The sequence below is a fragment of the Cydia fagiglandana genome, chromosome 12 (genome assembly GCF_963556715.1).
Source record: "Cydia fagiglandana chromosome 12, ilCydFagi1.1, whole genome shotgun sequence".
Lineage (NCBI taxonomy): Eukaryota > Metazoa > Arthropoda > Insecta > Lepidoptera > Tortricidae > Cydia > Cydia fagiglandana.
Window position 1 is genome coordinate 7,621,180 of NC_085943.1, and position 25,445 is coordinate 7,646,624.

At 37.8% G+C, this 25,445-nt stretch overlaps 1 protein-coding gene across 8 annotated transcripts in view; it reads right to left on the minus strand.

Moving 5' to 3' along the window:
• Nucleotides 1-3,403: 3,403 nt before the first annotated feature.
• LOC134669526 (protein unc-13 homolog B) overlaps nucleotides 3,404-25,445 on the minus strand; it is a 402,107-nt gene continuing 380,065 nt past the window's right edge. For 5 of the 8 annotated variants that reach the window (XM_063527129.1, XM_063527123.1, XM_063527124.1 and 2 more), the window contains 17 exons: nucleotides 19,962-20,137; nucleotides 17,651-17,801; nucleotides 17,092-17,250; nucleotides 16,458-16,583; nucleotides 15,959-16,141; nucleotides 15,757-15,870; nucleotides 15,372-15,539; nucleotides 12,843-13,064; nucleotides 12,317-12,483; nucleotides 11,721-11,862; nucleotides 11,256-11,387; nucleotides 10,869-11,012; nucleotides 10,148-10,367; nucleotides 9,626-9,724; nucleotides 9,039-9,201; nucleotides 7,984-8,110; nucleotides 3,404-7,483 (listed from right to left, as the gene is read on the minus strand). In XM_063527129.1, coding sequence (XP_063383199.1) covers nucleotides 7,298-7,483; nucleotides 7,984-8,110; nucleotides 9,039-9,201; nucleotides 9,626-9,724; nucleotides 10,148-10,367; nucleotides 10,869-11,012; nucleotides 11,256-11,387; nucleotides 11,721-11,862; nucleotides 12,317-12,483; nucleotides 12,843-13,064; nucleotides 15,372-15,539; nucleotides 15,757-15,870; nucleotides 15,959-16,141; nucleotides 16,458-16,583; nucleotides 17,092-17,250; nucleotides 17,651-17,801; nucleotides 19,962-20,137 — 2,679 coding nt within the window. In that variant the 3' untranslated portion in view covers nucleotides 3,404-7,297. The remainder of the gene's footprint in view (nucleotides 7,484-7,983; nucleotides 8,111-9,038; nucleotides 9,202-9,625; nucleotides 9,725-10,147; nucleotides 10,368-10,868; nucleotides 11,013-11,255; nucleotides 11,388-11,720; nucleotides 11,863-12,316; nucleotides 12,484-12,842; nucleotides 13,065-15,371; nucleotides 15,540-15,756; nucleotides 15,871-15,958; nucleotides 16,142-16,457; nucleotides 16,584-17,091; nucleotides 17,251-17,650; nucleotides 17,802-19,961; nucleotides 20,138-25,445) is intronic. The other 3 variants (XM_063527128.1, XM_063527127.1, XM_063527126.1) reach the window with 1 other exon arrangement.

Consider the following 25,445-nt stretch of genomic DNA (forward strand, 5'->3'; position numbering starts at 1 on the left):
TTCCGTACCCAAAGGGTAAAACGGGACCCTATTACTAAGACTCTGCTGTCCGTCCGTCCGTTCGTCCGTCTGTCACCAGGCAGTATCTCACAAACCGTGATAGCTAGACAGTTGAAATTTTCACAGATGATGTATTTCTGTTGCCGCTATAGCAACAAATACTAAAAACAGAATAAAATAAAGATTTAAGTGGGGCTCCCATACAACAAACGTGATTTTTGACCGAAGTTAAGCAAAAATTTGTCATATCCATACAAACTTTCAACCCCTTTTTCACCACGGGTATGAATTTTCAAAAACGCTGAAATTAGTTTTCTTGTATTTAAATTCAATACGTTTTTGCAAAGTTTCAAGTTCCTAGCTTAAAATTAAATTTGCACCCCAAGACGAACTTTCATCCCCTTTTTAACCCCCTTAGGGGTTGAATTTCTCAAAATCGCTTCTTATCTCTTGTACATAGGGAATGCAATCCCGCATGAGGAACTCAATCCCGGTATTCCGCGGGATTGCCATTTTAAGTCCCGCGGGATCCCGGTATTTGCGGGATCCCGCAAGTTAGTATACAATTTTACGAATTAGTACTAAATTTGAAGGTTGAAAACAAAGGGTAAACTAAAATTAGAAATAGTACATTTTGTATTAAAAGAATACGGTATAATGACAGTAATCAAGAATTTAAGAACGTGTGTAAAGGCTTAATTAACGCGATTTCGTAAGTCCTGTACCACTCGTGGCACACACAATGTTTTTCATCACACCTGTGAGGAAAAAAGAGGGAAAACAATAAAAAATCTGCCTAATTTCGGACGTACCTACATAACAAAATTCCCTGGGTACAAATTTAGGATCGGACGGACCGCGTCGCGTCACTTTTACGAGAAAGTGTGATGAAATAAATAGACAAATTCGGGCAAAATGCTCTTCCGTGTCATTACCCCTTTCCTCCATAGATGCATTTAGGCTCCGTGAAGAATTTTCGCCAGTAGGCACGTGCCCGAGCCTGTGTTCCTTGTAGTAACACGTAAGAACCACGTCGCTCTTCGATCCCGCAAATCCCGCGGGATCCCGCTTAATTTACGAGCGGGATTAATCCCGCAAATTGCATGCGGGATCCCGGTATTTCGGGATCCTGGTATCCCGGTATTGCATTCCCTACTTGTACACTTTATAAATGTAATCTGGTGTGCAAATTTCAAATTTCTATCTTTTGTAGTTTCGGCTCTGCGTTGATAAATCAGTCAGTCAGGACACTTGCATTTCATCATCATCATCATCATCTCAGCCATAAGACGTCCACTGCTGAACATAGGCCTCCCCCTTGCATTTATATATATAGATATGGAAATTTACTATAATTATTAATGGCGGTACATACCTCGGCGCGGCGCCCTGGAACGCGGCAGCAAAAGCCTAAAATAGAAGGCGTAAAATATGTAGGTACCTACATTTATAGTAGATGCTTTTACTAAAATGTGGATGCGAGCTGAATCGATAGCTAATAAGATAAGGCTGCTATTTAACTGATCACCAGATTTAATAAAATTTAATACCAAAAAAATCTACTTTACCACCCTAAAATAATGAATGATCACCAAAATTATAACACCATTTTAATGTGAAATGATTACCAATTTTAATACATTTTACTATCCTATTAAAGGAAATGACACCAAATTAATCATTAGTAACCCAAAAATTGTAAATAATTACCAAATTTCAAACCCCAATTTAATGTCAATTGATAACCAAATTTTTACATCGTGCTATCCCATTAAATAAAATGACACCAAAATAATCATGAAGCGCTGGTGGCCTAGCGGTGAGAGCGTGCGACTTGCAATCGGGAGGTCGCGGGTTCAAACCCCGGCTCGTACCAATGAGTTTTTCGGAACTTATGTACGAAATATCATTTGATATTTACCAGTCGCTTTTCGGTGAAGGAAAACATCGTGAGGAAACCGGACTAATCCCAATAAGGCCTAGTTTACCCTCTGGGTTGGAAGGTCAGATGGCAGTCGCTTTCGTAAAAACTAGTGCCTACGTCAAATCATGGGATTAGTTGTCAAGCGGACCCCAGGTTCTCATGAGCCGTGGCGAAATGCCGGGATAACGCGCGGAAGAAGAAGACACCAAAATAATCATTGTAAACCCAAAAATAGTAAATGACCACCAAAATTAGAACTCCATTTTAATGTAAAATTATAACCAAATTTTTAAATCTTGCTATCCTATTAAAGCAAAGCAAAATTTTCTAGTAGCATTTCGTTTCTGTATGGGTTGCAGTTCAAACCTAACCTAACCCACTTTTCTAGTAACATTTCGTTTCTGTAAGGTTCGCAATTCAAACCTAACCTAACCCACTTTTCTAGTAACATTTCGTTTCTGTAAGGTTCGCAGTTCAAACCTAACCTAACCCACTTTTCTAGTAGCATTTCTTATCTGGAAGGGTCGCAGTTCAAACCTAACCTAACCCACTTTTCTAGTAGAATTTCGTTTCTGTGTGGGTCGGAGTTCAAACCTAACCTAACCCACTTTTCTAGTAGCATTTCGTTTCTGTAAGGGTCACAGTTCAAACCTAACCTAACCCACTTTTCTAGTAGCATTTCGTTTCTGTAAGGGTCGCAGTTCAAACCTAACCTAACCCACTTTTCTAGTAGCATTTCTTTTCTGTAAGGGTCGCAGTTCAAACCTAACCTAACCCAGTTTTCTAGTAGCAATTCGTTTCTGTAAGGGTCGCAGTGTTAACCTAGCCCACTTAACTGATAGCAGTACAAACCTAACCTAACATACTTTTCTAGTAGCATTTCAGTATGCCTACCTAAGTTATGCGGTGCGGGGTACGGGGGTTGAGCAGGAGGGGCTAGTAATTTTGGCATCATTTTACTTTATTTGGTAATATGTATAAATTTTTTGGTATCATAGTGGTTTATTTAGGTGAAAATATCGCATTTATTTGGTCTTCAAGATTTGGTGATCATTAATGATTTTTGGTAATCATTCAATATATTTGGTATTCGAATACAATTTGAAGTGCAGTCGTAATTAAAATGGTGGTACATTTGTAATTTTAGGCCTTATTTTTTTGGTGTTCAGTAATTTTTTTTGGTAAGCATGATTTTTTTATTTAGGGTACCAAAGTATTTTTTGGTGGTCATTATATTTGTAGCCATAAGATAAACGTCCCAGTGCTTAACATGCTATTGCCCAATAGATGACCACCTCTTCATGTTCCAATTACGTAAGTTAAAAGGTGATATAAGTTATAGGTACTGGGACAGTGACAGTCACTCGGACGTCTACCTTACCTAAATAATGAAAAACGAACTAAATGGATAAATAGGAAGAAAGGGAAGTAGGAAGAGCCTTTGATAATAAGGCAGGTTTTAGTCAAAATTAACTCAAATGAAACGAAACAAGATATATTTGAAATACGGATATTTATTTATTTTTTCATAAAAATTCTAAATTCAATAATGTGTTTTAAACATGTAACATTTACATATATGCATTTATACAAAGATATATGCAATGTTTAGTGATTTTAATACTAAAATTGGAGCGTAACAGACTTACAATGATGCCAATGCATGTGACGATCACATTTTACACTTAAAAATAATATTTACCAAGTATTGTCAAATGGTAAAGGTTATGTGTCAATTACAATTTTAATTTGATGAGGTTAATGGAGACTGTGCGCTTTTCTTTTATTTCTAGCTCGAACCGCGAATCCGAAAGCCGTTGTTGCGATGAAACTAAATATAGAATGATTGTTGGTACACGGTAAACGATACATTAATACTGTTACTTTGTAAATGATGTATTATCACACGCTCTGTATTGTAATGTTGCCCCCGAGAGGACGAGAGAAGAGTCGATTATTTACAAATGAATGACTTGACAATGGGAATGTTCGGAAACGAGACAAAATGAACCTGGCGTTAAATGGCAAGCGATCCTTTTCGTCATGATTTTTGAAAAACTGCAACACTCTATTCAACGCATTAACGTGACAGTTTGAAATGTTTAGAAATTTTAAATGTATCTACCTTTACTATTCGGTATTTAACAACGTTTGCGACGGACAAGAAATTTAACTATTTATTTTAAACTTTTAATTTTGACACTGACTTATGTATTTAAGAACATTATTACCTTGAATAGATTGCTTGAACTCTAAACAGAACGATTAATTTTCAATTTGACAATATTTCGCTATAGCGCTATACAAATAGAAACACAGACTCAGTCGACTCGGAAATACAAATTCATTAACAAAAGTTTATTATTATATTTTTAAGACGAGTAAATATATATTATTATTTATTGAGATTTGGACTAGACAAACCACATTTTCTATCTATAGATATGTAATCCATGATAAATCCTAATATTTAGAAAATCTAAGTTCCATGGTGGTAGTGATGTGCCTCTCTACACATCGTATACATTTTCAAAGCCACCTAGACTTCATATTCTTACAAGTAATCGTAACATCACAATAACTTTAATAAACGGACCACAGTCATATACTTTCATCTATTGCGGACATTAAACAACTCTCCTTGCCAACATCAAATCCATTGCACTAACGTACACCAATGTGCACTATGTATCTTTTTCTCGCAAAATTGAAATAATTTAATCATTTGTTCAAAACCAAGACTACAAACTTCGACTTTTTTAAACATTCGGCATTACAAACTCCGGTTACATCTCTCCTACACACACATTCACATTTATTATAACATATACAACTAACATTGAGTAACACTGTTAGGTACACTAAGACACACCCGATAACATGTCGTATACAAAACATTGAAATCCAAAATCCAAAACATGTTTATATGAAACTCGATTATGCTCAGTCTGATTTTGAATTTTATATTATTTTTTTAACACTTATTAATTTAGTATAGGTAAGTTACTGCCTTCGTAATTTTGCAGGAGAGGAAGGTAGAAACAACTATTTAAGTTTAAAAGGTGATAAATAATGTTGTCCAAACAAATTTTACATCGATTACTAAAACGTCTTGGACAATATTATTTATACGTTATGATTTGACTAAGTAGTTATTTTTTTTTTCTTTAAACTACATAAAGTTACCTTTTGTGACTTGGAGAGTTTTTAAACATGTTTTGTGAATTGAACGGTATCTAACGTCAAATTCTACAGTTCTATAGCAAATCTGTGTAGAAAGGAAGCCCGTAAAGTACGTACAACTAGGAAACATTATAGACCGACCGCTTAAACGAGTCCCCGCCTGCGCGGAAGGTGCGGGCGGCAGGCGTACCCCGCCCGCACCTTCCTCAGTCCCCTTAGTCGTCTTACCCCGTCGCCCCCGTACCGCGCAGGCGAGGACTCAGTTTAGCGGTTGGTCTATAATTGTTATTTAATATTTTTTCTAAACAAAATAATTAGTTCCATAAGAGATACAACTGATAGAAGAGCAACAAGTTCAAGTTCAATGTAAGTACGAGTAGGCAGAGTATTAATAAATATGTCGTAAAGTAAGTGTAATGTTACATGCTGACCATGAATTTAGTACTTTTCAAAAGATAATTTAGATACTTAGAAAAGGATTAAAAAGACAACATTTTTGTCATAATCGTAAATGTATGAATTTGGTATTTGTATTAAATATCATCATATAAGAAATTAATTTAATTTAAGTTTATGAAATAGAAGTCTTAGTGGTATTGAAAATATACACACACTAATTATTATTTACGTGATGTTCAAACGCTGTGTATCGATTGGACTGTGATAAATATTTAATTGTCATAATTATAATATTATCTTGTTAAATCAACGATTCGTTAGTGATATTTGCCATAATAATTATAGCCTTAACAAATTATTTTTTGAGCACTGATCGTTTTAAATGCTAGTGACTTGTGAGTAAATTTAAAATGGAATGTTGATATTTGTCAAAAATGAGTACCTGACTCATAATTAGAAAAAGTTGTAGAAAATAATGTTATCCTTATCAGTGCCCTATCAATAAATGAGGTATGTATATAAAAGAAATATAACATTAACAACCAACATTTCAATATTGGATTTATCAGCTAAAACAGGTTTACATAAAATATCCATGAGATGTATCATTTTATAACAATATCACAATTTTTAATAATTTATACATAATGTTATAGGAGATTTCAAATTACACATTAGACACGCCAAGCATATTAAAAGTAAGAGCAAATATGTGATAGTATGTTATATTTAAGTTGGTATTTACATATATCAGTATATGCAACGACATGGACCACGAAAGACAACAAAGATCACTCATAACGGGACGCGAACAGAATATTTATAAAACATTACAATACTTTGGTAGAAATAATAAACCTTAATCATATTCATACCATTTTTGAAACACTCATCTCCTATACAATCATGCTTCGCGACGCTCCCGCGATTCTACACACCATACAGATTATCATGATATTATTATACAGGAAATACGCATATTTCACCGTTTCTCGACATCCAGTACATCGTTAACACTTAGTACCTTTTAACTTGACACAAGCAAAGTATTCTCAAACAAACGAGGAAATAATTTACATAAGGCCATATATTATTTTACTGTACACGTATAACGAGTAGATGATTAATTAGATAAATAATGTTGATTTAACGTTAATGGATTAGGATAAATGTATCCGTATTTGTGACAGTTTGGTCCATATAAGTATTATTACATAAATTGTGAATCGTCCACCCCTTTAGTCACCCAGCAAAATGTGCAAAAAATTAAAATTAAAGTCAATTATATTAAGTAAGTAACTTTAACCTATCAAATCCGTTCGTATGGAATATTTAAAGTAATATCACGACACGATAAAATAAGTAGTGTGTGCCTAAGAAAGTGCAAAGTGTAGATTTATTTGCTGAATACCTAGAGCGCGTGGACGTCGCGGCGACCGCGGCCGCCTACGGTCAGTCTTTTTCGCTAACTTTTAGGAATTTGTGCAAAATATTTCTACTTGTCGCGTAACTTAATACTGTTATAATATTTACAAAATACGCCACGAGGCCGCACTAAACAAAAGGAGCACTGACCGGAAACCGCCGCAGCGCCTAGCGTCATGTCTGCTTCTCCGGCGGAATCTCCGTGACCCCAGGTCTCACAACTCGAGCGGTAGCAACACATCGGAGTGTTTAGACACGAGGACCGTGGAGCGAGTATTACTGCGATCGGTGAGATCGGCGATTCTCGGTGGCGTCCGTTCGGACGTCGCTAGAAGAACTGTGGCTCGCGAGTGGCCCTTACGGGTTTCACGAGGGCCCCTGGCCCGGGGGCCCGGCGCCGGCCGGAGCCTCCGACCGCATCTCCGACTTGAGCTTGACGAACTCCTTGGCGACCTCGTCGCTGTGCCGCTGCGAGAGGATCCTGAGGATCGTCCAGCCCGTCTCGTCCATTTTAACACGCGTGCCGAGTGGGAGCCAAGCAGCACATGAGTTCTGAAATTTATAAATCGAAACATGTAATTTTATTTGTAACTTCGTAGCAGGGTAGGAAAATATGGATAAACGTTTATTGGAATGACGGGACCGCTTGTGTAAAATAAAACGTCCTTTAAAGTTATTTAGGTAAACAGACTTTACGGCCATATAAAAATTGCTCCACTGTAAGTGCGTCTCGATTATCTTATAGGTACAGGAGGAAAGCTTTAGGTCCAGTTGCAGCAACCACAGTTAAAAGACTGATCAACGTCACGCAGCAGAGATCTATAAAACTTCCCATACAATAAAATGTACCTAGCGAAAGCTTTAACGGTGACAGTCGGCTTGGTGCAACTGACTCTGAGAGTTTGAAATAGAGGAATTTTTAATCATTTGTGTCGAAAAATGGCAGTAAATGTACTGACTATTAGGTACATTATTTACTTTGACAATATTACTCTAGTCTAAATTCTCTTCGCTTTAGAACAAACAACTAAAAACCAGTCATGCGGTGTTACCTGGTCGATGTTGTCGGCAAGCCGCATGACGGCAACGCCGACTAAACGATCCTCGCGAGCGAAGCAGTAGTCGCGTACGCAGATGTGAAGCTCGAACAGCGCTAGTTGCTCGTTGGCGCTTATCATGCTGAAAATATGACAAAATTCATTATTAACATAAATTAAAGACCGACAAGAAATCGTAGACATTAAAAAGTGACAACATCGTAGTGTCGTCCCATTTTCTTCGATTGATTTGAAAGAACGACACTGTGATGTTGCCTCTTTTTAATTTCTACAATTTCTTGTCGGTCTATAATTAAGGCTCCGATTACACTGAGTTACCTAATTGCAATTTGAAGTAAAGTGAAAAATAATCTTACACTGGATTAAATACCAGGTCGTTTTCTTTTAATCCAGACAAAAAAAGGTGGAGATGGGAAGAACAGAGTTACTTTAACTCTGTCTCTGTTTGTCTGTCTGCTACCTCTTCATGCTTAAACTGCTGAACCGATTTGGTAAGATATTTGGTATGGATTGAGACAGTTCGAGACCTTATAGTTCGTTTTTTTTAGCATTAGAAAGAACTCCACAGAAGCAAGCGTACAGTTTTTATCAGGCTCTTTAATTGTTAATAATTATTGAATTATCTAATGTAGCACGGTCAATACATATAATTTACTTCAAATTATTACCGCTAAAAGTGCCGGATTTGGAACCACAAGCTTACTTCTGCGAAGTTCTTTCTAATGCTAAAAAAAACGAACTATAGGAACGAATTAGTGTAGTTTTTAACCATCATCATCATCTCACGCAGAAGCTGCAGGCAAACTGTAAATACAGATTTGCAGGGACCTGTCTAGTTATAAGCTCTGTACTGTCATAGAAGGATCATCATCATCATCCACATCATCATCATCATCAACAACATCATCATCATAATCACCACCACCACCACCATCACCATCATCATCTTCATCATCATCATCATCATCATCATCATCATCATCATCATCATCACTGTCATAGGTACTGTGTATTAATAATAAAAAAAGCTGGCAAAGATATAAACTTACAAATGGAAGGTTTCGTTGAACTTCGGACTCCAGTTGTTGCTCTTGGATTTGGTGGCGAATTTCCGCTTCTTGTCGGCGAGATGTGGCCCGATGAGGTTCACTTCGATGAACGGACGGAACATGCCGCTTTGGATCACCCACTTCAGATCGTTTGCTGCGACCACTGGATACAAAAAAAAAAAAATACTACAGATAAATAACGAAGAAAATAAAGGTTACCGATATTCGATAACATGAGTTTTGGGATAGCGTTTTAGCTCATCAGATTTAAGCATAAAAAAGATACACAGTCCGGTGCCCGATTCTGAACGATTTCAGTGCATTTAGGGGGCCATAAAGTTGTCATGAGTTATTGCTTATCGTTACACGCTAAGGACATTTATAAGTGTTTTGACGTATGTTGTCAAAGGTTACGCTGAATGCAAGGATTTTTTATATTCACTCACTACGCCTACGATTTTGTCATGTGAGTAAAATTTTGTAATATTTTGTCGCTCGAATGAGCAACCTTAGTACTGCAGCCGATTAAAAAAAACCCAAATTATAATGGAAAAGCTATAAACTAGATATTTGAGTGTATTTCTTGCCTTTCACGGTGATTTTCTGCTCCCCAGTTCCTGGATGCGTGAATATATCAACCTGCACCGACACTTCTCCGACGCTTCCTTCTTCAGCCACTGCTGCATCTGAAATTTTTGACCAAGAATTGACAGGTCATACATACTCTATCAAGAATGAGAAATAATCCTAATTTAATAATCATAATCTTTGTTCATTCGACTCTATACAGGGATATTACGTTGTGACTGATGTGCTGGTGACGCACCTGTATCGTCTAGCGCTCTTATCGTCTAATTTGTTGATCTTGATTTATTTTCCTCGATGTGGCAACGCTTGTTAGTCCTGTATTGGTTTGTACAACCAGCGTTAAAACCTTTTTAATTTAATGTCATTTTCTACTGAGATTGCAATCATCTGCCACAGACGTTACATCATAAGTGATTTCGTCCCCGGTTTAAAGCTTGCGAACTGCAGAACTATCAAGAGCAAGAGAATATTTAACAAAATCCTCTGAGTACCCAACCCATGGGCCAAGAACTCAAACTAACCTTGGTTCTGCTGACTTGTGACAAACGTCCTGATCAGCGTATCCGTCGTTTGCGTGTACAGACTGAGAGCGTATCGCAGCGACTGAAGCTCCGGGCTCTTTTCTAAGAACGTTTTCTTTAACCCGTTCCCGCCGGCGTGGAAGTATTGCTTTATGGTGTCCAGAGCGGCGTCCAGCACCGCGCATTGCTTTGGAGACAAACTCTTCTCAGCTGACAAATGCTGTAAGATTATATTATTATATTACCAGTTTGCAATATAGCCCTTACAAAATAATGGTAATTGGTGTTCATAATACCATCTGAAGAGCTTACTAAAAAACTAAAGTAAACATGTCATTGCTCGACATGCTAATGCCCAATATTTGATAATATGCTGTCACCGTATTGCTAATGAAGTTTTTGAAGATGTCATGTACCGGGACAGTGACGAGCACTCGGACCTCTAAATATTAGATATGTAACTAGGAAATTAATTTTGTATTAAGCAGAAAGGTCCGCAAACGATGCTATTAAGCTGACAAATCAATTAAAAGAGGAAAAATTCACTGTCTCGGGCGAGGCTCGAACTCACGACACTGGATTACTAGCCCATGCGCTGCCAACTGAGCTACCAAGACTTCACCCGAGGACAGCGAATATTTCCACCATAAGCTCCTTAAAGGGAGGCGCCCTAGCGACTTATTTTTTATATACAACTATTAATATTCAAATCAGAACATACCTCTTTAGATATATCCATAACTCCAGACAGCGCGTGCTTGACGTCTTGCTTGCCAACAGTGCTCTTAAAGAGTTGCGTCATATCTTCGATCTTGGCGTTCGCTGCGAGGTTCTTCGCGTTGTTGGTTAAATTCTTCAACATCATCTATGGCGCAAACGAAATTCATTACAAATATTGATAATTATACTTATAGTGGTGGCACGTGATCAAACAATGTGCTCAAAATGTCCTGTGCAAGTTTTTTAAGAACCATTTTGCACTATTTTGTGTTTTATCGGCTCAGCTACTTTTAATTTTTACACTGTGAGGAGAACGAAAGGAGAATCATAATTAACATCCTGATGAGGATTGAGTTACCTATTATTAAAAACGTATATTAAATCTTACCGTCTTATCAGTCATAGGCGGAAGCACTACGGTTTTCTCGAGGATTTTCATTACTATCTTCCACAATTCCTTGAGCAGTCGTTTAAGAACAGTCTTTTCACAGGACTCCGCATACATAGTCAATGAACCATCCTGAAATAATAAACGAAGTGTTATACTGTGTACTCTCTTATTAGAGCGGTCATGATTATGGGTGATTCATAGCTGGACACAGCAGCTCTCTTTTACTAGTACCTATAGAATATCAATGTACCTACACTATTCTCTCACGCAACAACAGGCGTAGCGTACAGTCATAGATCCCATGCAAATAAATGAAATATTGATCGCTGAAGGCTGGTGGATTATATTACCAGCAAAATCATTAACACAAAAGTATCAGACGGAATACGTTCAACAACATTATCTTTGAATAAGAATTAGAAATGTATTATTTAGGTAAAGGTAAAAAGGTATGTTGTATACCAATATATCCATGAGCGGCCTTAGCACTTCATCAGCCTCATGATGTACGGGTGGCTGTGGTTGTCCCGGCGCGTTGCCGCCGCCAACCTTTTGCAGTAGATCACCCAGCTCCTTCACACTTGCTGTTATCCTGGTCTCCAAGCTGTTGAAAATATCATTTTAGTCAACTGAAGCCTACCACTTTTTTATATTTGTATATTTAAGAAAACCTGTTTTAAAAACTTCAAGTCATGGTAGGTAACAGCATGGTTATCATTTCAAAGGGAATTTTCTGAAAATCCGCTGACACACTTCTTATTGTGTTAGATTTTCGAACGCAAGATGAGAATAAGTCAGAAGAAAACGTAGAAAAATTATTCGAGATGGATCATTTATTTCATTTCAGTAAGAAGTTCTAAACATCATCTTCTCAAGCCATTTTAGCGACGAAAAATGGGATGATAACCTAAAGGATACCCGTTGGGGATCTTTTGAATTCCTTTGGCTCCAGGCAGTCCTATCTCGTGATGAATTGACAGTCACCCACAAGTTTTTATTATATCTTTCCTTTCCAATCATTTTTATAACAAGACATAGTGTATAAGTATATTGCATACCTGTTAGCGAACATGGAAGCGAGCTCGTCAAGCGTACTGTTCAAGCTCTGTTGCAGATCATTCAGAATATCCGCCGCATCAGTCTCAAGTTTGGTGCCGCCCATAGCTTCGAACATCTTCTCAAGTTGCACACGTAGTTGCTGGATGTTGTTCATTAGTATACAAGCCTGAAAAAATGGGTTAATTTAATATTTTTATTATTGCCTCATTGAATGTCAGTACCCTTTTTGAGATTATGTAAAAATTTTGCGTTTCAGCTTGGACTGACTGCACAGCAGTCCAAGCTTGATAAGTGAAAAATGACGACGAAGAAATGACGTTTATTTTGATACCTAGTTCCACACTTGATTGGCTGCAAGGTCAGTGGAGACTGAATTAAATCTTCTAGTTGGCTGGACAATCTGAGAGTAGACTATTATGTGCGGAGTCGATATTATTCATGCCCTGTTGCAACAACCTCACTTGGTAGCCCTCGGATTTAACCCATTGTTTTTGATAGTCAACAAAAGTGAATATGAATACTCACCACTCGCTCTTCTTTCAAATGCTCAGGAAACTCTTTCTTCACAATGTCAGCGTAAGCTTCCAACACTTTCGCGATTGTCTTCGCAAACCTCTTCATGTACCGCTTCCATATCTCCGGATCGGGACACTCCAGTTTGGACACCACGTCGAAGCACTGCGTGAGTTGGGTGAACACGTCCACCACGGAGTTACTGAAGAGCGCGTGCTCGCTTGATTTTTGAAACTAGAATAAAAAATAGACTTCATTATGATTCTATTACAAATAGTGCAGTGCAGCGTATGGAAATCTCTCCAAATAGAATGTGTTAGTGAATCTCCTTAATTCAAATACCTATTCAGGTTCGGAAATGTGTTTGGGAAGAATTTAATTTAGAAGATCCCAATTTGAATTTTTATTAGTGTTGTTGTTTGTCCTACGGCACCCCGGAGGTACATAGGGCCTCCACAAGATCCTTCCACGCCTTTCTATCACGAGCAACCGTCTTAGCCTCGTTCCAGCTTAGTCCTACGGCTGGCAGCTCGTTCTCTAAGCCCCGCCTCCAGGTGTATACGGTGTAATTTTTTAACCAACTTCCAAATCTCAAAGAAGGAGGTTATCAATTCGGTTGTATGTTTTTTTTTTTTTTTTTATGTTTGTTACTCCATATCTCCGTCATTACTGGACCGATTTTGAAAATTCTTTTTTTGATTGTATGTATATGCATACAGATTGGTCCCGTTTTTATCAAAACCCAGTTCTGATGATGGGATCCATGAGGAATCGAGGGAACTCCTCAAATCTTTAAGGCATACATATAATGATTTTTGGGTTTTTATCAACAAATGAAGCATATACATGCAATAAAGTGACATTTGATGAAGTGGAACTGCTGATGATGATCAGAACGGAACTCTTCAACGACGCATAGTTCACGTTTGGCGAAATGTCGTCTTCGTTATGTTTGTTAAGCAAGTTAAGATTTTAAGCCACATTTTTGTCAAGCTCGAGTTCTGATGTTGGGATCCATGAGGAATCGAGGGAACTCCTCAAATCTTAAAGGCATGCGTATAGAGATTTTGGTATTTACATCAGAAAATCAAGCATTTTCATTAAAAAACTGTCGCATTTGATGAAGTGGAACTGCTGATGATGATCAGAACAGAACTCTTCAACGACGCATAGTACACGTTTGGTGATTTTTCCTCTTCATTATGTTTGTTAAGCAAGTTAAGTTTTTAAGCCACATTTTTGTCAAGCTCGAGTTCTGATGATGGGATCCATAAGGAATCGAGGGATCTCCTCAAATATTAAAGGCATAAGTATAGATTTTTTTTGTATTTTCATTATAAACTCAAGCATTTACATTAAAAACTGTCGCATTTGATGAAGTGGAACAGCTGATGATGACCAGAACAGAACTCTTCAACGACGCATAGTACACGTTTGGTGATTTCGAATTTCGATTTTGACTTGGACTGCGACCCGGAATCGGACCCAGAACCGGACTCATACCGGGATCCGATTGGGACCCGGACCCGGACCTGGACTCGGACCCGGACCCGGACCCGGACTCGGACCCGGATTCGGACTCGGATTCGGACCCGGACTCGGACCCGGAATCGGACCCAGATCGGACACGGATTTGGGCCCGGACTCGGACCCGGACTCGGACTCGGACCCGGACTCGGACACGGACTCGGACCCGGACTCGGACACGGACTCGGACCCGGACTCGGACCCAAAACCGGACTCATACCCGGATCCGGTCCGGACCCGGACCCGGACCTGGAGTCAGACCCGGATTCGGATCTGGACTCGGACCCGGAATAGGACCCGCACTTGGACCCGGACTCGGACTCGGACACGGACTCGGACACGGACTCGGACCCGGACCCGGACTCGGACCCGGACTCAGACCCGGACCTTGACCCAGAAAACCACTATGATACCTTAACTAAATAAACCACTATGATTACCTACCATAAAATGTAGGATGATGCCAATCTTACTAGCCCCACCCGCTCAAACCCCCATACACCGCACCGCATGTGCTGTTAAGTGGGTTAGGTTAGGTTTGAACTGCGATCCTCACAGAACCAAACAAGGGTTAGGTTAGGTTAGAACTGCGAGCGTTACAGAAACGAAATGCTACTTGAAAAGTGGGTTTGATTAGGTTCGAACTGCGATCCTCACAGAACCGAACTGCTATCAGAGGAGTGGATTGGGTTAGGCTATAACTAAGACCCTTACAGAAGCGAAATGCTAGTATAAAAGTGGGTGGTTTTACTTCCTTTTCTACATAGTGCACCATCGACAATGATCTTTCACCGGCCCCCATAGAAGTCGGTTCTTTTTTCTTTAAAATTATGTTAGTACCAAATCGTAAGTAAAGTTAATTGTTTAAGGTCACCAATTAGTAAGTTTGGGAGCAGGCATTCAATTCCAGGAAATCCAAGACCATTTACAAATGCATCAACAAAAGCACTCATTCAACATTTTATACTGTAAATACAATAAGTAGCGTAGGTTTAGCAATAACAGCCAGCTTACCCCATCCTTCTTATCCCTGTTGAAAGCTCCATTGAGATACTCAAGCGAGACGTCATCGTTCTCGTTAAGCCACTGCATCACGAAGGGCTCGAACCAGGCGGGGTACTCCGGCACCGCGCCGCAGTACGGCGGCACGTCTTTCACGTATTGCGTGTGCAGCCATTTTACCTGGAATATATTGGGTTCATTTGTTCACAGGAACTTTTGCGATATTCTTATGTTTTCGTTAGTTACTCTTCTTGATTTTGTGTGGATTGGTAATAACAGCGGAATGTCACCAAGTGCAAGATGACCAAAAGACTTGTCATCCCACATAATAAAAAAAAATATAATTGAAGAATATACGAGTATGTCACAAAAATTTTATTATTATCTAATAAAATACCTTGAAGTGCAGATTCATATAAGCGGAAGACTTGCAGAGCCGATGCTGTTCGTGTTCTTCAAGCGCGTATTTCATGTCCACGGCGAATAGCGACCACATTGTCGCTGCCGATAGCTGATGAAAAAAATTATAACGTCATAGAAATTTGTGAGTTTTGGTTGTCACCTGACGAAATATAATAGTTTTATAATTGTATACTAACCTGTCCAATATTTAACTCCTGCGGGAACTGATTCAACACAGGCGCGTAACTATTCCTGTCCTCGTCTATGACCGACACAATCAGCGCTATAAGCTTATGCCAGAAGTCCACGGAGTCCAACTGCGGCCCGTGGTCTCCGTCGCGTTTCGCTTCATTCGGATCCACCTTAGAATTGACAAGTGGCTATAAATGAAAAATGTGTTCATATTTAAGCAAAATACACAGTAAGCATAACACAATAAAGCATACACAATATTGAAATCAATAATAAAATATTTTTTTTACAAATAAGACAATCATATAAAAAGTTTATCAATTGTCACAACTCACAACATCAAAAATTAAAATATTAGGTATGATAAAAAAAACGCATTTAACCGATTTGCAAGACCGATGTGATCCCATAAGTGTTCCGTGAACAAAGTTTTGCACGGAACACTAAAAACTGTGCGATATGCAAGGTGCAAAGTGTAACAAATGAATACATAACATCAAATACCTGATATTCTCTATTATAGAGATCGTTACAATTCTCGAAGAGGAATTGATATGTCGATCTCAAGCACGCTTTTACGCAGTCTTTGACAACAGTGCTTGCTCTCGGCGGACTGCTTAGCTCTTGGACCTGGAATATTAACTGCATATTAACAAATAGTTTATAATGATATGAACAAACAGACAGCAAACATATCCCCTCGTCCGGCAAGATGCGACGCTCTCAGACAATTTGCGCATGCGGCGGCCGCCATTTTTAATATTGAAAACTTGCTGCCACGCGGCTGCGCGCCGCTCAGCGCAAAAAATTAAAAAAATGCTCTTCCGCCCGAGTAGAAAACTAAAGCATCATTCTATGAAACTGGCTAACTATGTAAACAAACTGCCATATTGAAATTGTCTCTTTTTTTTAAATCTACGTATTTTAAAAGGAACCTTTATCAAACGGGAGCCGTCGGCTCCGTTGGGCCTCTACATTAAGTATATGAGTTTCAATAAATGTTAAATTGTCTCTGAATGATGAATGATGAATTTACTAGTGACTTTTGTTTAAATAGAGTTAGCAAGTTCTATAAAATGACACTTTAGTGGATTTTAAGTATCATATAATAAACAAAGTATAAAACGAACAAGTTTACCTTCATCCTAAAGAACGTAATACTAGTGAGCAGATCAACGGTAGACTTGAGGTCCATGAGCTTCTCAGCCGTGGAGGCGGGGAAGTTGTTGCGATACATCGACAGATCTATCCTAAGAGAATTGTGCAGCTGGTCCAGTAGCTTGACAAACTTCTCTTTCTGCGAAAAAAAGGTGGATGACAAAATTCCATAGAACAATAAGAATAAGGAATAAAATATGATAAAATTAAAAGTGTGACTAATGTTTACATTTCATTTGTTTAATGTCCAGTAGTTTGACAAACTTCTCTTTCTGCGAAAAAAAGGTGGATGACAAAATTCCATAGAACAATAAGGTAAAAATAAGAATAAGGAATAAAATATGATAAAATTAAAAGTGTGACTAATGTTTACATTTAATTTGTCAAAATTTTAAAATTATTTCAAACGGGTTACCGATTTTAACCCGTTTAGAATAATTTTAAATTTTAAATGTTGGAATCTCACGGTAGTTTTAAAGTTAGATAAATCATTTTATTCTGAAATTAGATACTTCATGGATGTATAAATTAGAATTTACCCCGAAATTGGATGCGGCAAATCGGTCCGAAGCAGAAACGGCAGAGGAAGCGGTGGTGTGAGCGTAGTACGCATTGATATTCGCCAGAAGCGTGGACATTACCGCCGGCACACCCGCACACAGGTATTTCGTCGACAAACAGTGAAAGTGCCTGGAAAATAAATAAAGAATAATAGAAAATAAATCATAAGATCGAGTACAACTGTAATATATAAACTGTCATAACTGTAAGTTTTAGCCACATATACCGGGTGGGGCTTGTGACACGTGCAAATAGGTAATGAAAACATAGAGTGTACTCGCCAAACAGTGACACTTTTCTTCAATAACTTACAATAATTACGAAGTCTTTAGACTTCCTATTTTTCAAACAAAATAAATATCATCTTCAATGTACGCCATTCTCATTGTGGTTGACGGTGCCTGTCACGGCTTAACCATAATAAAATTCGCAATACATTGCGTCTTAGAATAAACTTTAAAGTAGGTACTTATATTAAAAATTAAAATACATTTTTTTTTTTAATTTGCTGAAATAATGTTGGTCGGTATGAGGAATACCCTACATATTAAATATATTTAGAACGGGTCAATGAAGTTTTGTTATTAAAATACAGCATACAGTTTAATTTATTGCTCATATTACACGCACCCGGTATTATGGCTAATGTTTTTGCACAAAACCATGAGGTAGATACAGACCGATTACACTAAAGCTTGGCGAAACGCCCTAGTGCTATTTATGCGTCGCGTTTTCGACATAAATTTTGTTAAGTAAACGCCACATCAGCGTAATTTTAGCTTCGTTGTGCTCGGTCATTGTCAACATTAGCCCGGTGCTAATAAATTCTATACTTAGTGACACAATGGCTATAAAGTGGAGCTAAGGAAATAATGTGATTTTACAATAAAGATAACAGTTTACAAAAATATTTACATATAACTAAATAACTATCTATTTAGTCTGCATTGCGTGGATCCATACCGATAATAGTTACTCACGACCTGTTTATTTAAATATACAGTGTGAAAAGATAAGTCGGGCCCTGGAGGGAAACTACCTTAAATCCTCATTAGCACGAGCTCATGCAGTTTTGTTTCTTTTTAAAAATAAAGGAACGTCTCCTTTAAGTAAAATGAGCCAGCTTAGATTTAAGGTAGTTTCCCTCCAGGGCCCGACTTATCTTTCCACACTGTATTCGCAAAAGGGCTTAGTAGAAAAAAGCCCTAGGACTACTTGTGTACACCGATACACCATGGATACACCCTTTTATTTACGAATTAATGTCTCAATTCATTACAATGCGTTACCAATAACGTAAAAACGTCTCGCCGCAATGTAAACCTTCCGATATACCCAAATTTTATTGTTTCTTGTTATTTGCGTATGTATTATTCAACATTATTCAAAGCAGTTGAAGAGGTAAACTCGTACGGACGCGCTCGGGAAATGAATTAGAGATTTACTAGATATGAATATGAAATAGTAAAGATATGATAGATTAGCGTAAGAATAATTTATACTGTAATTTATCATTATGAAATAAATAAACTAAACTAAACTATGTGACGTTCCACGGCAAAAGATACCTTATGGCGGCCGGCGCTTACGTTATTATTAACGCCGCTCCAATATTCAGCCGGGGCATTGGTACCTTTTGCCGTGGAACGTCCCATATCTTTTCTATTTCATATCTAGTGAATCTCTAATTCATTTCCGCCGCGCATTCGCGCCGCGGGCGTGTTGGAACGCGATATCATCGTGTTATTTATCGCCCGTCGTGAAAATTGATTAATAAAGCAAGCGCAGCGATAATTTTGCCATTAATTATGTTAACAATTTTAAGAGTTGTTTCAAAATTGCTGTTGCTCCGTAATAATAATTATTGATTAGTGCTCTAAATATTTAAATGAGATATTTGTTACCTCCGAACTCCGTATTTTAGTTTAGGTTTTAAATGTATCGTTCATAGTTATTTTTAATGATTTTTTGTATTTATTAGTTAATAATATATTGTTATTTATTAACATTACAATAAACAACAAATAAAACTCCGTGAATAACTTTAATTACAAAAAATGCATAATAATGTCATAGATTGAAACCTTTAAGATGCAAAGAAAAGGAGAGGTAATACAGTCAGCAGCAGAAGTTGCTAAGCGGACGAGGTGTTCAAAATTACCTTGACACCTTATTCTCTTAACAATAAAGCCGCGTCAAGTTCATTTTGAACAACTGGCCCGCTTAGCAACTTCTGCTGCTGACTGTAAGCCAATCATAACATGTAGTGTTACCATAAGGATCACTTACGTCATAGCTTGGTAGATAGCTTCTATTCCGTATCTCATAGCAAACTCATCGACGATTTCCTCGGGGTTCTCATTGAAGTAGATCTTCCACGCATCGTCCCCTCTCGCCGTGGGCAAAGTCACCGTGCCCGTCTCTTCGCAGAGGTAGTGGAACAGGTTCTCGTGGAGACACGTATACTGTAAGTAGAAATAAAAGAACCTTTTAACCGCCAGCAATTTTTGATCGAGCGTGCTCGTGTCGCCACCGACAGTAATTGTACCACGCAGAGTAAGGTTGGCATAGTTACGGGAGTTATAAATGTGCTGTAAAAACCAAATCAGATCTTTGTCTTATTTATCAGACTGTGGCGAAATGAGCTGGATATGTAATGTCTTATATATCAGACTCTGGCGGTTAAAGGGTTAATAAATCAAATAGCTTATCTTCATTTAGTGATTGAATGTTTCAGCGCACGTGACTTGCCAAAGTGCTTGCTTTCAAGTTTAAAATGTAGGGAATATGGAAAATCCACCCCCTCGGTTGAGTGGATTTTGTCTTTATTAACATAACTAAACTAAACATACAACGTTTTCGTGAGTAGAGTATGCTTAACACGTTCACTGCCAGCGACCCACTAGGCGGATTCACTCAGTTTCTCTGTTCGTAGGCGCTTTTACTTTAAATCCTACGGATAAACCACGTAATCGGCTACGCTCGTAGCACATAGCGCGCGCTGCACGCTGGCAGTAAGGCTTTATTAATTAACCCTTTCGCGGACTAACGGCCCGATTCTAACTTTAAGATACGTCAAATATTTCGGCTAGATACGATATGGATTAGATACGATATGGATATGTCAGTGTCAAATGTGACGTTTCTTCAAAGAAAAATGTCACTTTTGACACTGACATATCTAATCCATATCGTATCTTGCCGTAATATTTGACGTATGTTAAAGTAAGAATCGGGCAGTAAGGGCCCGATTCGGATTTTGAAATAGACATCTATTAGATATCTTTTAGACATCACCAAGATACGATAACGATATGTTTAAGATCTAACCTGTCAAATTTGACATTTGCGCGATTCTGGACGTCCTCTTGAACGATTTCCACAAGTTATGACTTAGATTTCCAAGTCACATCTAGTCGATATCTAATGTAGATCCCAAAAATCTCTAGTTCGTCTCTAATCTTGCAATTATCTCGTTTCCCGAATACGCCTGTTAGAGATCCAATTCACATCTAATAGATATCTTACTCTATCTAACGTAAAAGTGACATTGGTTGCCCGAATTGCGATGCAAAAGAGAACTAGTTGATATCTAAACTATATCGTATCTAGAATGGATCTAGTACGTGTCGTCTCTTGTTGAATCATTCATCTTGAAGTTCGAATACGGCAGTAAGGGCCCGATTCTAACTTTAAGATACGTCAATTAATAGATCTAGAAATGATATGAATTAGATATGTCAGTGTCATTTGCGACGTTTCTTCAAACATATCGTTTCTAGATCTATTAACTGACGTATCTTAATGTTCGAATCCGGCAGTAAATATTATTTTTGCCGCTACGGATAGCGGCAGCATACTTGCCATCATACTTAAAACAAAAACGCATCTCTACTGTAAGAATTACGGCTCAAATTCGAATGATTAGAAAGGAATGTCAAATGGCTAAAGTGTTAAGCAAAAAAAGTAAGCCAATATGTAATTACATTTTGACATAAAATTGATATCTAAATTATTTAATTTTGTTCATACGCGGGTGCGTCACGCTCGCTAATACATTTGTATGTAGATGTACGAGCGAAATGCACACGCGAATACTAACGTAATGACAACATTTATTATGTATATCATTTTGATTTTGAAGTGTACGTTCAAATTAAGGTTCTATGGTAAAATTTACTGTTATCCTATAGATTAGCACTGCTACATAATATAATATGGCATAGGCAGCCTACCGGCTACGGCGTAGCACAGTTGTGCGCTAAATATATATACGCGTTAAGAAAAGACGGGCTCGATAATAGGATTGCTCGTGTGTCTGCCTATCTGTCTGTCACTACTCCGAAACTACTAGACCGATTAGGTTGAAAGGTTTATCTAGGTTAAATACGTAAGTCAATGCATTAAGCCGGACTATATTTGTGTTGTGTAAGGGGGAGGCCTATGTTCAGAAGGGGGAGGCCTATGTTCAGAAGGGGGAGGCCTATGTTCATTGTTCAGCAGTGGACGTCTTATGGCTGAGATGATGATGATGACATTTGTTTAGTATTATTTATAGCTAAAAATTTAACGAAATTGGAATCTAATTGATTAAAAAAAATCCCCAAACCCAACACACATAAAAACAAATTAGTTAAACAAATGCCCAGCTACTTTGTTTTCAATCGGACCGTTTGTAGCGAAAATGGGACCGCGTGGGAAATCAGTGTCACGCCGAACGTAAATTGAGTTCCAGACGTGTTTGACCTCGCCCGAACTGCGGCGTTACGAACCAAAGTCAAATATATCACGGTGTATATATATATATATATATATATATATATATATACACCGTGTTTCTATTGAATTCCGTTAACTTCGGGGTATGATTAAGTACGTTTAAGAGAACTAAATGGCATAGTTAATTTTCAAAAAAAAAATTTTTTTTTTGCTTTTTTTGATAAATAATAATTTGTTTAAAAGTAATTAAATGTAGTAATTATAGCGTTGTTGTAACACGGGCATTACATTTAACTCAACCAAACAATTGAAATCTGTGACATATCAATGTCATTTCGAACATCGATCGACCGAGATTGTACTTAAGTTTAGTAGCAAATGCATGAACTCATTCTAAACACTAATCAATATGTAAACCGGCCCTAAGGCAAGTGAACACGCTTGTAGAGGCCTTATAGGAAAAAAAATAATTATTGATTATCTCCGAAATGGAGTTAATTAGAATATCGGTGTCTTTGAGAAAGTTACTTGATTTAAGCTCAGGAATGCACCCCTGAAATTAACGGAAATCAAAAAAACACGGTGTATATATATATATATTTAATGAATATTCACATGAGTAGGTATAGAGTCAGTCCATGAAAAGTCTGCAGCGGATTTGATAGCCCACGCAGTGCACGTGTTTTTTTAAACGTCAAACTTCTTTTTTTTATGACGTATAAATGACACTTGCACTGCGTGGGCTATCAAATCCACTGCAGACTTTTATTGGTCCGACTCTACGTAGTTTTTATACTGACCTCCACACTAGACAATGCCTGTCCTGTGAAGGAAAGATTGACAATATCTAAAAAAATCAATAAAGGTATTGATATACCTGGTGACATTCTTTGCTTGTTTCACTTTCCAACGCTACACTTGACAGTCAGTTTACAATAAAAAAGTCTGGGTTTCTCGACTGTACTAAGGTGAATTTGAGTAAAAGATGACAAAATACCTTTGGCCTCTATCCTCGAGTAGATGGCGATCCTTTTTGACATTTAACAAATTCAACACATATCAGTGAAAAAATAAGTCAAAGTCAAATGGAGTTCTAAATCATCTGTGTCGAAAGATGGCAGTAAATGTACTGACTACTTACATAATTTACTTTGACAATATTCCTCTAGTCTAAATTCTGTTTGATCCAACTATACGAATTCTGTAGGTACATATATACGATTGTAAATTAACGTATTGTTTACCGAACTGTCGTGCATAGTGTTTATATTCAGGGTTGTTTGTTGACAGGCGCGAGAATTACCATCTCATTTGAGATAGGATTGAGATGCGCCATTTCGACGTCTGAAGGATTTCCACCCGCTTGGTGGCAACCGCCAGGTTGCTCCGGGTGTTAAATAGATTAATACCAATTAAATTTAATACAACAAAACCAACTAATATATTATAATAATAATTTAGCCTATATACGTCCCACTGCTGGGCACAGGCCTCCTCTCAAGCACAAGAGGGTTTGGGCTGTAGTCAATGCGGATTGGGGACTTCACATACACCTTTGAATTTCTTCGCAGATGTATGCAGGTTTCCTCACGATGTTTTCCTTCACCGAAAAGCTAAAAACTAAACTAAAACTAAACTAAACTAAACTAAAATATAGTTAATTTTAAAATAGTCCAACGCCCCGATTATAACTTTAAGGTACGTCAAATATTACGACTAGATACGATATGGATTAGATATGTCAGTGTCAAAGGTGACATTTCTTCAAACAAAAACGTCACTTTTGACACTGACATATCTTATCCCTATCGTATCTAGTTGTAGCATTTGACGTACAGTCAAGGAATTTAAATTCCGACCCATTTCGTACTTTGTCACAGTGACAACCGTATGAGGTCTCTAGCAGCTTTCATATTGATTGTCACTGTGACAAAGTACGAAATGGGTCGGAATTTAAATTCCTTGACTGTACCTATCTTAAAGTTCGAATTGGGCCGTAAGTAACGGGAAAAGTCATACACGCGTACCTATTCGGGAAACGAGATAATCACAAGATCTAGAGACGATATAGAGATCAACTAGATTTACATTAGATATCGACTACATGTGACTTGGATATCTAAGTCATAACTTGTCGAAATCGTTCAAGAGGACCTCCAGAATCGCGGAAACGTCAAATTTGACATATCTATCTTACAAATATCTTTAAATTATCCTTATCGTAACTTGTTGAGGTCTAGTAGAGATCTAATTCATTTTCCGAATCGAGCCGTTAAGCATCTTAAGTAGTAGATTTAATCTACTTAAGTCCTATAAACCGCCATTCCATGTCCCAATAAAATAACTCGAAGATACAAAAACATATAAAAGTTAAATGTTATTGGAACATACAACTATTAGTTCCTAATAGTTTAGCCAACGAAATGTGGTATTTTATCAGAGCACGTATTCAGCAGAAGCGGCCATTGAATTTTGTAACAGTTCCACGAGATAACTAAGTAAACCGCAACGGGTTAATAGTTAAAATCCGTTGGCAGCATTTTGTCACGGTTTGTTAAATGTAACAGGCACGTATGAAGAGCTAACGACAAGTTTCATTAAATAATAGTTTTAACCCTTTACCAGGCTAAGGAATATATATTTCCCACATACGGCACTTTAAACATGTGTTCTATTTTAGATCTGACATTCGATTGTCATTTTTGAAATTTCAGCCTGGTAAAGGGTTAATTAAAAACACGTGAATAAAACCTTTCTTGACACTTAAACTTGTAGTAACACATTTCCAGTATTGAAGTAATTTTACGGTATAGACAACAAAAGACTTGGTTCTTTATCTCTAGTAATAAGAATGTCACAGAAGTATGACACCACATATTTTTTTATCACCGAAACATCCAACTAGATATATCTACGTCTAGATTTTTCATTTTATAAATAACCAGTCTCGTCTCAGCGATATATCACTCGACACGTTATCCATCAGGACTTGTATTTCGTATTGTGATATATGAGATCCTGCGTCACGTAAAAGGTCTGCTTATACAAATACTC